The sequence below is a fragment of the Trichophyton benhamiae genome (genome assembly GCF_000151125.1).
Source record: "Trichophyton benhamiae CBS 112371 chromosome Unknown contig01535.1, whole genome shotgun sequence".
Classification (NCBI taxonomy): Eukaryota; Fungi; Ascomycota; class Eurotiomycetes; order Onygenales; family Arthrodermataceae; genus Trichophyton; species Trichophyton benhamiae.
The window spans coordinates 704924-719412 of record NW_003315109.1 but is presented as its reverse complement, the minus strand read 5'-3'; the positions used below and the strand labels follow the sequence as shown (position 1 = coordinate 719412).

Sequence of the window (14489 nt, the reverse complement as noted above, 5' to 3'; positions counted from 1 at the left end):
GCGGTGTGTCTATATGCGAACGCTAGAAAGAAAGGCCGTGTCGGCTATCCACAGTCTGGAGCAACAAGCAGGTGTTCCGGGGAAGAAGAAGAAGATTCGAATGGGGGTTTCGTGAACAGAGCCGAAACTTCGCTTCTTCTTCTTCTTCTTCTCTTTGCCTTCTCGTCCTTTTCTCTTCGTCGCCGCAAAAACGAGCCGAGGATGTAAAAAAAGTTCCTTGTCCCGTGACTCGCCGCCGCGTCACATGCTTCGGCTTCGGCGTTACTTAGTCCCGAAAGAAAAGGGTGATCACGTGGATAAACGGGCGGTGAGCAAAAAGTAGCAACTCCTCCTTTTCTTCTTCTCGAGATATGTATATATCAAACGACAACAAGTTGATATCTATAGGCCGCGGCTTTGACTGAAGTGAGTGGAGGATGGATATACCCCCGGTGCTCTGTTGATGAGCTGGTTATATCTACTATGCTGTTAAACCTGCCCGAGCAAGTGGAATGTTGATACCAAGAAGCTGAATTGGACCGCGGCAGGTACCTACCTGTATTGCAGATTATACCTGTTAAAACAGCGCTATCAAGATCTACAGAGGGGCTGCCCATCCTCTATCAGAGATGAAAGTGCTGACTTTCTGGAGTGGCGTTTGACGGTTACTCTGCATGCTCACCGGTTAGCAATAACGCCACGGTCGTGGACTTGTGACCGAAGGATTTGTTCTTCTTATTATTACCACAAGGCTGATGGGGAAGTTTCGCAAGATATGCATCTAAGGTGCGGAACTGGATTTTCAATAGACTAGAGTATGCATCCGTAGAGATGTCCCCTCCGGTCTGCTGCATCAGAGAAGGGCTGCTAGGCTCCTTGTCCTTATGATTCCGTATATATACCCTATGCTACGAGGTCTACCCGGCGCTGTAGTCAGTGAGCGACCAATACATCCAGAATCAAACGCTCTTGAGATCGCCGGCTAACCAAAGGGGTGAATTAATTTTCCCGGCCAGGAACATGTTTAAAGAGCAAAAGCTCTGCCAGATAACCATCTCCAGCGAGTCCTAACAATGATGGATCAGGCCATTTGCTATCGTTATTCCAAATTATACAAGGTTCTCGGAAAAATATGTCTATTTTGAAGCGAGTTGCTTAGCGAAAACACGGCCTCGGGGTTTTCGGCCTTACTAGTGGCTTCCATTCGGCTGCTTATAAATGCATCTGCATTCATAATCAGGACAAGTATACCTATCTATCTATATCATGAAGAGTGGTATATAAAACCCCTCAAACAATAAACACTCCTAGATTATCAGCTCACGACCAATATCAATTCTTCAAGCTCTGATTCTATCCTCAGCTTTTACGCACGACAGCATTATGGCCAGCACTACTCCAAGCATCAAGCTATGGTACGCTCCAGGAGCATGCTCCCTCGCCCCACACATCATCCTCAAAGAGACCGGAGTGAACTTCGAACTAGTCAAAGTATCATTCGATAGCATCAACAGCGATGAATTCAAAGCTGTTAACCCCAAACTTCGCATCCCAACGCTATCATTTAACGACGACATTATCACCGAGAACCCCGCGGTCATGATGGCGATTTCAAACCTTGTTCCTGAAAAGCATCTCTTCGGCAAGACTCCACTGGATACAGTTCGTGTGATCGAGTGGGCAAACTATATATCAGGCACGCTCCACGGGCAAGCCTTTGCCGGGCTTTGGAGGCCGCAGCGTTTCACAGCCGATCCCGAAGATCACCATAAGCTTCAGGCCATGGGCATGACGACTATCAAGGAATCTTTCCGGTATATCGACGATAAACTCAAAGGTGTGCATGCTGTTGGTGACTCGTTTACGATCGTGGATGCATACCTTCTTACCATGTACCGATGGGGGCAAAAGATTGGCCTGCCTATGGAATCGGACTACCCGAAACTTACTGCTCTTGTTGTTGAGGCTTCGAAGCGCCCGGCTACTGTGGCTGCCATGGAGGCAGAGGGACTTCCTCCGATATTCAACTGAGAAGATTGGCAAACGTTGCTTTTGAATCGATCATTGTCGTGCATTTCTATAAACCAATCTTGTCTACCACTCGTATAATATCTAAATAGAAATGAATCGGTGTCTCATAAGCCAAAGTAACATGCATTAGGTATCCTGAAGTGGTATTAAACTTATACAATCCGGAATGTAAAAAATAATAATAACATCGAACAATAGAAGTGCCGCCAAACGTAGTGGTTTATAGTTCATCTATATGGGGGAAATGGATCTCCCATGACCTCGGTGGGACTGGTAACCCAAGCCAGAAGTTCCATAGACGGTTAAATTCTAATACCGTGATTTCCCAGCTATACAAATTATAAGTTAGCATGCACATACTCTGCATAGTAAGATGTAAGGGTGACTTACGCTAAGAAAGGGAAGTTGATCCAACTTTTTACGATGAAGACATAGGCACGCCATATGAGGGCGGCTTCCTGTTTAATCATCGTCATGATACTCGGCGATTCATCGTCACCCTCCGAATGGGTATACATCTCGGGCTCGTCATCAATATCCTCTGCAACAGGCTGCTCATCTTGTTTCTCGACCTTAGCCGCCCCAGCCTCGTTAGCAGCGATCTCGTTCTTAATTATGTCCTCGAACTTTTGAATGGATCCCAGACTATGCGACACACGGGCGAGGGTGTTGACCAGGGCAACAAGCTCCGTCCTTCGCAGAGGAGGGTTCTCCCCATTCTTGGTCTCGTCGTACTCGAACAACACCTTCAGGGCTGCACCGTATCCAGCCGTCTGGAGTTTTCCCCATAGTCGACACTTGTCACACCCAATGCAGTCCATCACTCGGCTGACATTTCTGAATCTGTTGCGGAAATCCTCCTTAAGACCGTTGGCAACAGTATCCTGGAACATTGTGGTCTCGTCGAAGATTTGAGGATGGGTTGCCAGGATCTGCGTGAGGCTGTTCATCTTCTGTTTGGTTTCATAGTCCTGGTCTGGGTCACTGATGCAGAAGCTATAGCCCTGAAGGTGCTTCTGTAGTTTAGCAACCGCTCGAGTAAGGACACCGAAGTTGAAATAAAGATTGGCGATCCGTTCTGGGTGTGTGTGAAGCCTCTCTTTGAAGCACTGCATATTAGGACCCCATTTCCCGGTGGTCTGGTTGAAATAATCCCAGCAGAGATGAGTCGATATAGAGGCATGCATTCCACTGATTAGTCGGTGGAAGACACGTTTCTCAAGACATTCATCGTCTAGAGGGTATAGTTCATCACGTACAGCCCCTGAGACTACCTGGTTGACCTCATGGCTTTCAAGGACATGTCGGAAATCATCCACCGCCTGCAGTTGTGAACCCATTGGCGCTCCAAATACGTTGTTTGGAATCAGCCGTGACTTTTGCATTGGTTTGATAAAGCAATTCTCTCGATAAATTGCATTCCAAACGTGTCTTGCGCCTGGTCCTGAGTATCCCGTAAACCTCTCCGGATTGTCCAACAAGCTCACATAGTCACCTTTGCCCGTGGCGCCCTCGTCTTCAGGGACACAGTAATCTCTTTCGTCACACTCATCATCGTACTCCACGACACAGGACTCCTTGACATCTTCGCCGAGCATGCCTTGCAGCGGTTTCTCCTTGGGCCGTTCCTTCTGCTGCTTCTTGCCTGGATGTCCAGCCTTGGGGCCTTCTAGCTTACTCAGTTCCTCTGCTCGCCATATCAACGGTATATCCTTCTCCGACTCCAGCGTACTGACGGCACAAGCGATATTCCCGCACATTCCAGCATCGTCTGACCAGAACGGACATTGTTTGTTAAAGAGATTTAGGCGGTAATAGGAAAAGAAATCAGAATGCTGCGTAAGCGACTTGAGAACCGGTGTAATCTGGCTATTTAGCCCGTCAAACGTAGCGAAGGATGCACAGGCATCAGAAACAGTCGACCGGGCATCAATCTAGAGAAAACATCTCCCATTAGCAAATGGCCCAACCTATATATCGACAGGGTAAAGCGGCTAATCGCATACCGCACACGATCTAGATCTGCTGCTGTTGTCCTCCCCGTGAGCCGGGGCAAGGAGGCTAAACACAGCCAGGTAAAAGAGCTTCGAAGCGCCGCCCATCTTGACTAGCGAGAGGATCGGTCTGAAACTGCCTGTCAGACCAGGTATCGAGCACAGATATCGCGTGTATACGCCTGTTGAGTTGCTGCCTTTGGTGGAGCTTCCAAGATAGCTCCAGCAGACTAGTCAGTTAAGAAGCGATGGATCGATGGTGAGGCCAACGAGGGTGCAATGCCGGAAGGGACCGTGTTTTATATATTCGTTCAAGGAGAGAAGGAAACCAGGCAAGTCTATAAGTCAGGCCATCTCTGCAGCGGTGGTTCGACGGGCGGTTAAGACCTCCTTTTAAGACTATTTTATTTTATTAATCGATCTTGAGATTTCTTCTGCATGGTTTCTTTTTTGTCCAGAAGATGACATGTGGCCTCCAGCCAATCGCCAGTGACGTCAGCCGCCTTTATTGTCTTATTGACGGCTCTTTAGCAGACAGTTAATTGCTTCGTTATTGAATAGAGACAGAGTTGACAGCCTGCCGGAAATATAATTCAATAGGCGGCTCGAAGATACTACTGCAAAGCGCTAAGGAGTGTTGAATCCGCGGCATCCCGGTTTGGTCATGGATGGTGCTGGCTGGCTGTAGCTAGCTATCCTTGCATGCAGGGCCGGCCTGGAAAGGGGGTCCTTTTGATACTCGTTCCTAATATATACCTATTTCTGGTTGATATTAACTAGCTGAATACATTTTATATGTACAGGAGATCGTAGGGATTGAGGATGTACACCGGCAAACGTGTCTGTCTAGAGCTTCGATGCTTGTGCTGTCTTATCTTTCTTGCCAGCTTGCCATCCGAACTCGATAGACTGGCCGATACCAGGCTCGACAATGACATTGACAATGGTAAACTTGTGCTTCTCCAAGAAGCCTGCCCTTGTCGCATCTTCTAGCTCCTTTTCATTGCGCACAAAGAAACCTTGTCCTCCGCACACACTCGCCAGACGGTCATATCTCGTCTCGTATGAAAGGCTGGTAGACCGAAGGCCCTTCTTATCACCAGCGGAAGACGAAGTTGTCTCGTTTAAGAGAGTGGCCTGCTGCATGTTACGCCAGTCGTCTTCTGTCTTGGTGTCACCGTGGTATATACCGGAGTTGTTCATCACGAAGATCAAGGCAGGAATCTGGTGTCGAGCAAGAGTTTCTACTTCCATTGCACTGAATCCAAACGCACTGTCACCTTCCAGGGCGACTATCTTCTTTGGCAATGGCGCCTCAAGCGTACCTTGTGGTTGGGGCAGATTATACGCTGCATGGGCAGCAATAATGTATCCCAATCCGACGCCCATGGTAGCATAGGTACCGGCATCTAGTCTCTGGCGTGGATGTTGCAGCGGGAATGCGGAACGAGAGATGTCCATGGTATTTGCACCTTCAGATATGTAGACAATACCTCCGTTCTCTGGAGGTGAGAGTGAGTTGAGGGTCGTTTTGATAATGTGGAATGCGCGTTGGAAGGTTAGATACTGTCCAGCAGCCGTGGCCTGAAGGGCCTTCTCCTGGGACTTGTTTTCATTCTTGGTGGCAGAGGCGGATATAAGGGAAGGGTAGGAGGAAGGTGAATTAGGTGGCTGATAGTGCCAGTCTCCCAGTGATTTGAGAAGCTGGTCAACCACTAGCTCTATATCGCCAACAATGCCCAGTTCACCGCTTCCAGAGTTGCGACCAATTTCCTCGGCATGTATGTCAACCTGGATAATCTTGACGTCCGGTGACCAGCGAGGCGCCTCACCAAAGTGTAGTATCCAATTCAACCTGCCTCCAAGAAGCAGGACAACATCTGCATTCTTCAACGCAACACTTCGTGCACTAGACGTATTAAGTGGATGAGAGTCAGGTACAACACCTTTTCCCATTGGAGTTGGTAGGAAGGGCAAGCGTGCAGTGTCAATCAGTTTGCGAATGGACTCTTCGGCCCTTGCATATGCGGATCCTTTACCGACCACCACCAAGGGTGCCCGGGCTGCTCTGAGAAGCTGGGCCACTTTAAAAATGATACTTGGGTCACCGGCAGGCTTCGGAGGTGCATGAACCAGCTGGAGGCCAGCGGACGGCAAGCTCCCCGTAGCCTTCCCTTGGATAAGATCTGCCGGTAAATCAACAAAAGCTGTTCCCGGGCGGCCGTACCAGCATGTTCTGTATGCGTCATATACTGCACTCTCGGCATAGTCCACCGAGATAGGTCTGACGGCCAGCTTGGTATGCGGAGTGAGCAACGATATCGCATCCATCTCTTGGAATCCTCCCTTGGTGACCAGAGTAGTCTCCGCCGATCCAGCCAGAATAAGCATCGGGAAGGCATTCACATTTGAATTTCCAATCTAGTAACCAGTCAGTTGATTTTGTAAACAAGAGTAAACATATATATATATATATATACACTGAACATACTCCCGCCATTGCATGTAGTACTCCGGGGCCTCCCACGACCAAGCAAACGCCTGGCTTCCCAGTGATATACCCATATGCGCTTGCCGCATAGCTGCACGCCTGCTCGTTCCTGAACGCGATAAACCGTATTCCTAGGTTGATTGCTTCTTCGGCAATTTCGATAACAGGAATGCCGACTAGGCCGAAGATGACAGTAACACCGAGATTTTTGAGAGCTCTTGCAACGGCCTGCGCACCGGTTGGTTGGCTCATCTTTGATTCCCACGGATTGGCGCTGAGATGCGGATGGGAGCTGATAAATCAAGGCCCTTGGAGCCAGGTACGTTCGTTAGATACGTTGTTTCAAGTGTTGACTCATGCAATTAGAATTATCATCAGCGTCGGGCAGAGACAACCAAGTATCTGAGGATATTGATGTTGATATCGATGTTGATGCCGAGAAATCCCTGCGTTAAGTACGAAAACAAAAGTCCCTGGTTATGCGGAGAAAGTTGGAGAAGTTGGAGAAGTTCAGCTCGCAGCTCGAGACGTCCCGATCGGGAAGGGCGGTGACGCCATCCGGAGTTCTGCCGAGGTAAAACAAAACGCGGCTCAAGTGTTATTCGGACATTCTAAGGGGTTAAAGACGATCATTTTATAGACGATGAGAGATGGAGATAAAGGATAAAGGTGGAGACTAGATAGTGAAGTGAAGACGTGTCTTGAGTCTTCCATTATATGCGAGCTGGCTTAGTAACTTTCATCATATATAGAAATCAATGTAACTATAGGCTGTCCAATGTCCCCTTTACCACCGTACCCAGATATGTAGATATCTTTGCAAGCAACCTCCGCATCCGTGAGAGTGATTGTAAAAGACGAACTCCAAGTCTATTAAGGGCATCATCATATTGCTCAAGCTTTTAAAAGTCAAATTCCTTCTTAAATACCGAAACGTCCATTCCGCTGACCACCATATCACTGAGATCCCGACGACCCATCTGGCTAAACACCCGCCGCAAGGTATCATACAGGTTCGTGCTCTGGTTCTGGCTCACATGGATCATGCGCTCGAGTTCAGCGTCATCGATACCGTCAACACCCTCGACAATCTCCCTTGCTCGTTCACGGCCCTCTTGCTCAACCACCTTGTGCATTGATAGGGCTCCAAGCAGATGCTGAGCTGCCTCAGGGTAGCAGCCGATGTTAATGCAAGATACGCCTAGGTTGTAGCGGGCGCGGACAAAGTTAGGGTTGATGGTGAGAGCCTTCTCGTAGGCTTCGATGGCTTCCTCCGATCGGCCAGAGTTGGCAAGGGTAGCCCCAAGCCTGTTCCAGAGCAGATGTATCTGTCCCTTCTGGTTCGAACTGCCTGATTCTGTCGAGGCCAGAGCGGCTGAGAAGCAGTCGACTGCCTTGTCGTATTCCTCTGCACCGTAGAACAGCACACCCAGCCCAACTTGTACGTCAGGGTCCATGTGCTCGCCATGAGGTGAGAGTTGGGCAGCCTTGATGAAAAGGTCCGTTACCTTCTCGTGTAGCATGTGTCTATCGGTAAAGCCCATCTCCGTTTCAGTTCCGACCTCATTGGGGTCGATGACCTGTGGATACTTGACGGACAGCCATCGCTCTAGGGTTCGGTAGGCTGTCGAATCATAGCCTTCATTGGTGTATGAAACTGCTAGGCCCATGAGCGCATCGAGATTGTTAGGATCCAGCTTCAAGGCTTGTTCCAGCGCTCTGATAGCCGGGCTTTCTTTCTCGTTCTGGGCTTGCGCAGATCCAAGCAGTGTCCATGCCTGGACGTGAGTTGGGTCTTTCTGAACAGCCGCCTCGAAAGCTAGGGCAGCTAGTGATAGGTTTCCACCTTCTTCCAGGATGCGTACTCCCTCTTCAAACGGGTTGCCAACAGCTCGGAATGCGTTCTGATCTTCAAAAAGATAATCCCCAGGTTGGGGGTCTCTGTAGCTATGGGTATTCAAACCACCGTCAAAATTCTCCCACTCGCTGAAATCGCCCATCGCCATATTCTCGATCTTCTCGTCTTCGTTCACCAGTTGTCTAGTTGCAGCGGTTTCAGCTTGAATTCCTCTCCATACATTCTCAAAATCAGCGAAATCGTGCTCTTCTGCGGGAACTGACCTATCCAAATCATCAAGTTCTTTCTCCATGGCAGCATTCGCCTCTTCATCCAAATTTGCTTGGCCGGAAGCATCTATCTCAGCAAACTGGGCTTCCCAATTTTGATCGTCTAGTTCAATCATTCTTCCTTTCCCCTTGATGTCTTGTTGTTGTTCCATCGGCTGCTGTTGAGGCTGCTGTTGCATTGCCATAGGCATATATCCGGGGCCCATCATGCCCATTTGACCCATCCCCATGCCATATCCTCTAGCCATTGGTCCCTGATATTGTGACATCATCGGGCTCGCTGCTCCTGGTACGGCACCTGCCCTGCTTTGTTGAAACCGTGCGAACTCTGATGCCTGAAAAGTGGTGTTGCCCTTCATCATTCCCGGGGCTGGAGATTGGAAGGCAGCCTCCATACGAGCTTGTTCGCCAGGGTCGAATTCTGCTGCCCATGCTGGTGATCCTGTTCTTTGAGGGGAGGGGTGGAAGTTCTCTAGCTCTCTACGCATCTGCTCCATGGCGAAGGGCTGTGCCGGTCCCTGCATCTGATCGTTTTGTTTGAGGAATTCGTCCATCATCTAGACCTCAGAATGAATAAAATGCATTAGCTACTTGGTTTCTGTTAATAAAATAATACTTCCATCACCACTTACATGATCCTGTCCCCCCATCATTCCTCTTGACCGCATCGTCTCCTGACGACCAGGACCAGCACCCGCCAGCCTATCCCGCTGGAGAGACTTGTCATCTTGGACATGTTTTGTGAATTGGGTAAGCGGATTTCCTGCTGTAGAGCACTCGGAACCGCCTAAGAACGACATCTCTCCAGTATATATGTGCAAGGAAAGCCGGGGAGCTCGGGGTAGATGACGGATGGGATAGACCGGGTATAACGTAAGCTATTAACGCTCCGAATGAAGAGCTGAGGACTAGATCTTTAAAATGAGAAAACAAACAATCGACTATAAGACAACGGGTATATGGCGTTAAATGATTTTAAAGGGAGCGTGGATGTAAAATGAGATGTTGTATCTTCTGTTGAGCTGGCGTGGGGAACTTGACTAGTCGCAGGCAAAAGAACAGTTTCTTTCCTCGGCCGTTTTTTGGAGGCAAAAAGCTGCTTACTCAGCGAGCCGAGGAACAAATCATGTGACGCGCTTGCTTATCAATCTCTAGATAAAAGACGATAAGGTGAGCACGGAGCTTGGGGGCGGTGATATGGAATATGATAATGATATATAATGGCCAGGTAGGTACAGGAGAGGACAAAAGCAGCCCGCGAGACACCTCATGCAAAAAACTCGTCAGGAAAACAGTAAAACCTTTATATACTACAGCAGCTTTGAATCAGTTTTTGAAAGCCTGGAAAAGGGACAAATGGGTTCATAGTAAAAACATTCGAGAAGAGGGAGGGAAGCAGGTAGAATTATGGCGCGAGAAGAGTAGGGAGGTCATCGAGGTTGGTTTGTCCCGGGCATGAAAATGAAAGAGGCATGGACAGCATCAAAACATGTCAGACGCTCCGTTTATAAGCCACCAAGCATGAACGCCGAATAGAGATGTAGATTCAGCCTCTAGACTTTGAAAGTATTGGTAAAGTGTATATGCGGGAGAAAGAGATGTCGAGAAAACAGGTTCGAGGATCCATTTAGAGAGCGGCTCTGGGAGCTGCTTCTTCGGATGGGGATGCATTGGTCTCCTGCTGGGCCTCCGCCTCGCCCTCTAGGTTGGCGGCAGGGGCCTTGGAGTTGTCGATTTCACCTGGGCGTCTGGCACTGTGGCTGTAGTCCAATCGGAGCGGGCGGCCATATGGGGCCTGGCCCTTCAACATCTCAAACCCAGCAATAGCACTCTCGACATCAGTGAATTCAGCGTGAGCAAAGCCTCTTGGCATACCGGTTCTGCGGTCAACAGCCACACGAACATCGAAGACGTTGGGAATGTCATCGAAAAGGGCATGGAGGTCGCGGTCCGTGACTTGGTGGGCAATGTTGCCGACGAAGATGGTACGGGTTGGCTCCATCTTTCTCTGGGGTTGTTCATCCCGGAGGTCAACCTGAGCAAAGTTGACACTTAGTTTACGGCCTTCATATTCGCTAAGGTGCATTTCATCAATGGCCTTTTTAGCCTCCTCAACACTCTCAAATCTGACATAGCCAAATCTAGACCGCGCAAGTTAGCAACATAAATTAAGGGAAAGCTACAAAAGGCAAAGTCAGCAACTTACCCTCTGCTAAGGCCACGGCTATCATATATGATTCGAGTTCCCAAAACCTTGCCGTACTTGCTAGCGTATTCCTTCAAGTCCGCAGCGGTGATATCGAAGAGAATGTTTCCAACGTAGACTGTGGCTTTTGGCTGAGGCTCGGGGCGGGAAGGTGGAAGGCCAAAAGAATTTCGCACTGGTCTGACCATAGATTTCTTTTCTTCGACTGCAGGGTCTCTGGCTTCTTCGGTGAAGAGTCGTCGTTGCGAGGCCCAAAGCTGGCTACCCATCACTCTTGTGAATTGGCTCAATTGTGAGCTAGCGGCCTGTGGCTTTGGGAGAAAGGACCTTGCTGCGCTTCCGCCGGCGGCGGAGGCGGCGCGGTACATCGCATGTCTAAGAGAAATCCTATACAGCAACAGGTGGTTAGCATGTTCAATGGCTTGAAATTTGGTTGGGATAAGTAATTATAGATAGAAGGGAACGAACATTGTCGAAGATATGTCAAATAAAGGTCTTATACAAAGTATAGAATTAGAAAAATAGTATCACTTAATAAGACAGATACCAAGAAGAAAATAAACAGAAGAAGGTGAAATTGACGGTTGAGGTTGAAGATGAATTGAAGATGGAGTTGAAGCAACGAAGATTTCGCAGTAAAGCAAAAAACTTTTGAAAAAAAAAGTTTCGACGGGAAAATTTGTACTTTTCCATATTTGGGCTAGTACCGAAGTTTAAATAAAATCACGTGAAAAGCTTGTAGAAATTGTGGAGTTTATTTTGATTTTGATATCAAGGCGACAGAAATAAAGCATTCGTTCATTTGATATGTCTATCATACGAATTCATTCATGACAATGATGTACTTTTGCTTCCGGGCATGGTATTAATGTATATACGTAAAAACAATCAGTTCAGTTAAGTGCTATAAGGATATCGAATGAGGAGAGTTGCATAAACAAAAGCGCGGGATCAAACCAAATCAGGAGGCGTTTGCACCTCCTTGATAGTCGTTATTATTCATGTATGTGGGGTGAGTGGAGGTATTGCCGTTCGCATCATATGTACCATTGCGTAGAGGGTATGTTGGTGGTCTTATAGACATATTTGGCTCGTTCTCAGCGGTAGTCTGAGGCTGGTGTGTTTGCTGGAAGTCCTGCCGTTGATTTACATCTGCCCAGTTTTGGTTGGTGGGATCAAGGGCGGCTGACTGGATATAGTTATCCCAAGCCTCCTGTTGGAAATTTGTTAGTAAAAGAGATATCAGATTTAGTTGATGCGTTATCAACATACCCAGTCGAGGTTGAATGGCTGCATGTCTGGCATCTGACCAAACATGCCAAACGGAGAATTTAGGCCCGCTAATTGGTCTATGTTAGAAGGTAAGCCTCCTTGCTGGGCCGAGGACGTCCGATCAATTCCTATCATGGAATCTCCGAATTGAGGCGGACTTGTTGGTCCTTGGGGCGTTAATCCGCTACTAAGGAGTCCCAGAGTCATAGCAGCACTCTGTTTCTCATCTTGCGGGTCAAAGCTGCTATCCATTGACGTGGTATCTCTATTGTCTCGTCGACAACTTATCTTCTCCAGGAGCAATCCCAGAACACTGGATGCCTTCCATGCGTCCATAGACTCGTCTTTAAGTTCGTTCCAGATGTTATAAGATTGCCGAAGGGTAGCAAGCATCTCCTCCTGCATTCCGCATCCCCAGCCATATGGACTATCACCTTGCCGCCTGTTCGCTTCTAACTGTGCTTCATGGTAGAGATCAAGGGCAAGAATGGTGCTGGCTAGCAGGAAGTCGTGGCCAGTAAGTGACGTAGTGTAATATCTTGGATGAAGGACTCTTCTGCCGGATGTTTTTTCTGCATGCAGCATTGCTTGAAGTCGTAATAGCTCAAGCGAACTATCGATGCAGGCCCGATGTGACAAAGTATACCGTGGGTTTTCGCGGGCCCTTGTTAGATAAGGACGATGTAGAACACATTGGGCTTTGTGGTAGATGCTTTCAACCTGTAATATCAAACTTAGTAAAATGAGATTAGGCAATAGGTCAATAGGATAAGTACATACTGCGATTCTATTCATTATTAGAGTAGACGGTTCATGGGCGCATTCGGGAAGGGGTTTCATCTGCAGCCATTCGGGTATCATTTCGCGGGCATGCCGTAGCTCTCGATCCAACTCTAAAACTTCCTCGTACGAAGATCCTCGAAGTTTCTGTGACTTTTCCAGCACCCGACTAAAGACAGTTGTGAGTCTTGCATGAACAATGGTATACGCAATAGGAGCTGGCTGGTTAAATGGCCTTTCCGGAGGAGTCTCCTTGGAATCTTCATCGAAGTCTTCATCATATAGACATCGTGGAAAGTCTGTATCCGCGTCTCCCGTTCGAATCATACTCGGAAGTCCCGCCTCGAAGGAGAATAGCAAATCCGCCTGTCTAACCCATGTCCAAAGCCGTCGACGCATTTCTCCCTGGAAAACAGATATATTCGGAAACATTTTAGAATCTCGATGATATCCCATTCTCATCCCCAGACGGACAATCATTCCAACCAGGATCCAAACTGACGTCTCAGAATCACAGCTCTGAGAGTACTCAGCTTGTAAATGGAATGCCAAGGTTTCAAGTAGATATCGATGAGGCTTCGTGAAGTCTGAGTATACTAGCCCTTGTGCCATTGCAATCCGGTATGTTTTGGCTATATCTAATGACTTCCCTCGGAATTCTGGGGGTTCGTCTCGTTCTCTGTGGTATGATAGCATCGCCAGCCGAAGCATTGCGAAAACCATTGCTATCCAGACCATACTCGTTTTAGAGGGGTCTTGCCAGTGAGCTTCGTACTACACATCAGGGTTAGCGACAGGAAAACAAAATATTATACGGGTACGTGCATACCTCTTTCCAGAATGTCGGGCCGTGGACAAGCGCTATATAGATTGTTAGTTTTCTTGATTTTATACATTATCAGACAACTGAACTTACTGATAGAGGGGTCGAGGGTAGCAAAGAAACGGCGGAGAAGCATATCTGCAGTGTATTTTGAAGGGAAAGACGCCATAATCTCTGCTTCGGTGGGTAACGACATGGCACCAAATATTAGAGCAGAGCCCTTCAGACCCTGTGTCTGCTTGGTTGCTTGCACTTTCTGCATCTGCTCCTCGTACTGCTTCTTATGGGTAGCCCAGAAATGCTTAACTTCTGAAATCTAGATAGTAAACGCGTCAGTTCATCCGGTTCATGGCATATAAAGAAAGACAAGCCCATACATCATTCAGGATTGTTGACCAGTGTGCCTCGGAGACATAATATGATTTTTGGCTCTGGTTATCCACTTTCATGATTCCAAACGATTTGGTAACCTGTTCCGTGTCACTTTCTTCATCTTTCAAGTCGATGTCTACCGTATTCGTGCTTGCGCTCTGCGGGCCCCGTGAATCTATACTACTATCCCCGGACACGGTAGCAATCGCAGCAGTAGGTCCAGCCGACTGTGCGCCATTGGTCATCAGGGACAAAACCAGGTTCTCCAATCTGTCTATGCGATTCTGCATATCATCTGGCGACGACATTGCAGACTGAGTATTCTGATACCTCCGTCTGTTGGTTGATTGGGCATATGAACAGGAAGCAATGTCATCTCTCTTCACGCAGTTTTCGCAAGGTGTAGCACGATTA

At 48.0% G+C, this 14489-nt stretch overlaps 6 protein-coding genes across 6 annotated transcripts; 1 reads left to right on the top strand and 5 right to left on the bottom strand.

Moving 5' to 3' along the window:
• Nucleotides 1-1362: 1362 nt before the first annotated feature.
• ARB_06560 (uncharacterized protein) lies at nucleotides 1363-2010 on the top strand (the record flags this gene model as incomplete). Its single annotated transcript, XM_003015388.1, has 1 exon — nucleotides 1363-2010. The coding sequence occupies one exon, from the start codon at nucleotides 1363-1365 to the stop codon at nucleotides 2008-2010; it is 648 nt and encodes a 215-aa protein (XP_003015434.1).
• A 386-nt stretch (nucleotides 2011-2396) lies between these two features.
• Nucleotides 2397-4112, bottom strand: ARB_06559 (uncharacterized protein; the record flags this gene model as incomplete). Its single annotated transcript, XM_003015387.1, has 2 exons — nucleotides 2397-3944; nucleotides 4017-4112. The coding sequence occupies 2 exons, from the start codon at nucleotides 4110-4112 to the stop codon at nucleotides 2397-2399; spliced, it is 1644 nt and encodes a 547-aa protein (XP_003015433.1).
• Nucleotides 4113-4850: 738 nt separating this feature from the next.
• ARB_06558 (uncharacterized protein) lies at nucleotides 4851-6747 on the bottom strand (the record flags this gene model as incomplete). The annotated part of the gene is made up of 2 exons (XM_003015386.1): nucleotides 4851-6425; nucleotides 6496-6747. The coding sequence occupies 2 exons, from the start codon at nucleotides 6745-6747 to the stop codon at nucleotides 4851-4853; spliced, it is 1827 nt and encodes a 608-aa protein (XP_003015432.1).
• Nucleotides 6748-7397: 650 nt separating this feature from the next.
• On the bottom strand, nucleotides 7398-9176 carry ARB_06557 (uncharacterized protein; the record flags this gene model as incomplete). The annotated part of the gene is made up of 1 exon (XM_003015385.1): nucleotides 7398-9176. The coding sequence occupies one exon, from the start codon at nucleotides 9174-9176 to the stop codon at nucleotides 7398-7400; it is 1779 nt and encodes a 592-aa protein (XP_003015431.1).
• Nucleotides 9177-10249: 1073 nt separating this feature from the next.
• On the bottom strand, nucleotides 10250-11196 carry ARB_06556 (nucleic acid-binding protein; the record flags this gene model as incomplete). The annotated part of the gene is made up of 2 exons (XM_003015384.1): nucleotides 10250-10763; nucleotides 10829-11196. The coding sequence occupies 2 exons, from the start codon at nucleotides 11194-11196 to the stop codon at nucleotides 10250-10252; spliced, it is 882 nt and encodes a 293-aa protein (XP_003015430.1).
• Nucleotides 11197-11789: 593 nt separating this feature from the next.
• Nucleotides 11790-14383, bottom strand: ARB_06555 (uncharacterized protein; the record flags this gene model as incomplete). The annotated part of the gene is made up of 5 exons (XM_003015383.1): nucleotides 11790-12041; nucleotides 12101-13654; nucleotides 13710-13741; nucleotides 13797-14019; nucleotides 14081-14383. 5 exons carry the CDS (start codon nucleotides 14381-14383, stop codon nucleotides 11790-11792), a joined length of 2364 nt encoding a protein of 787 aa, XP_003015429.1.
• Between the last annotated feature and the right edge of the window lie 106 nt (nucleotides 14384-14489).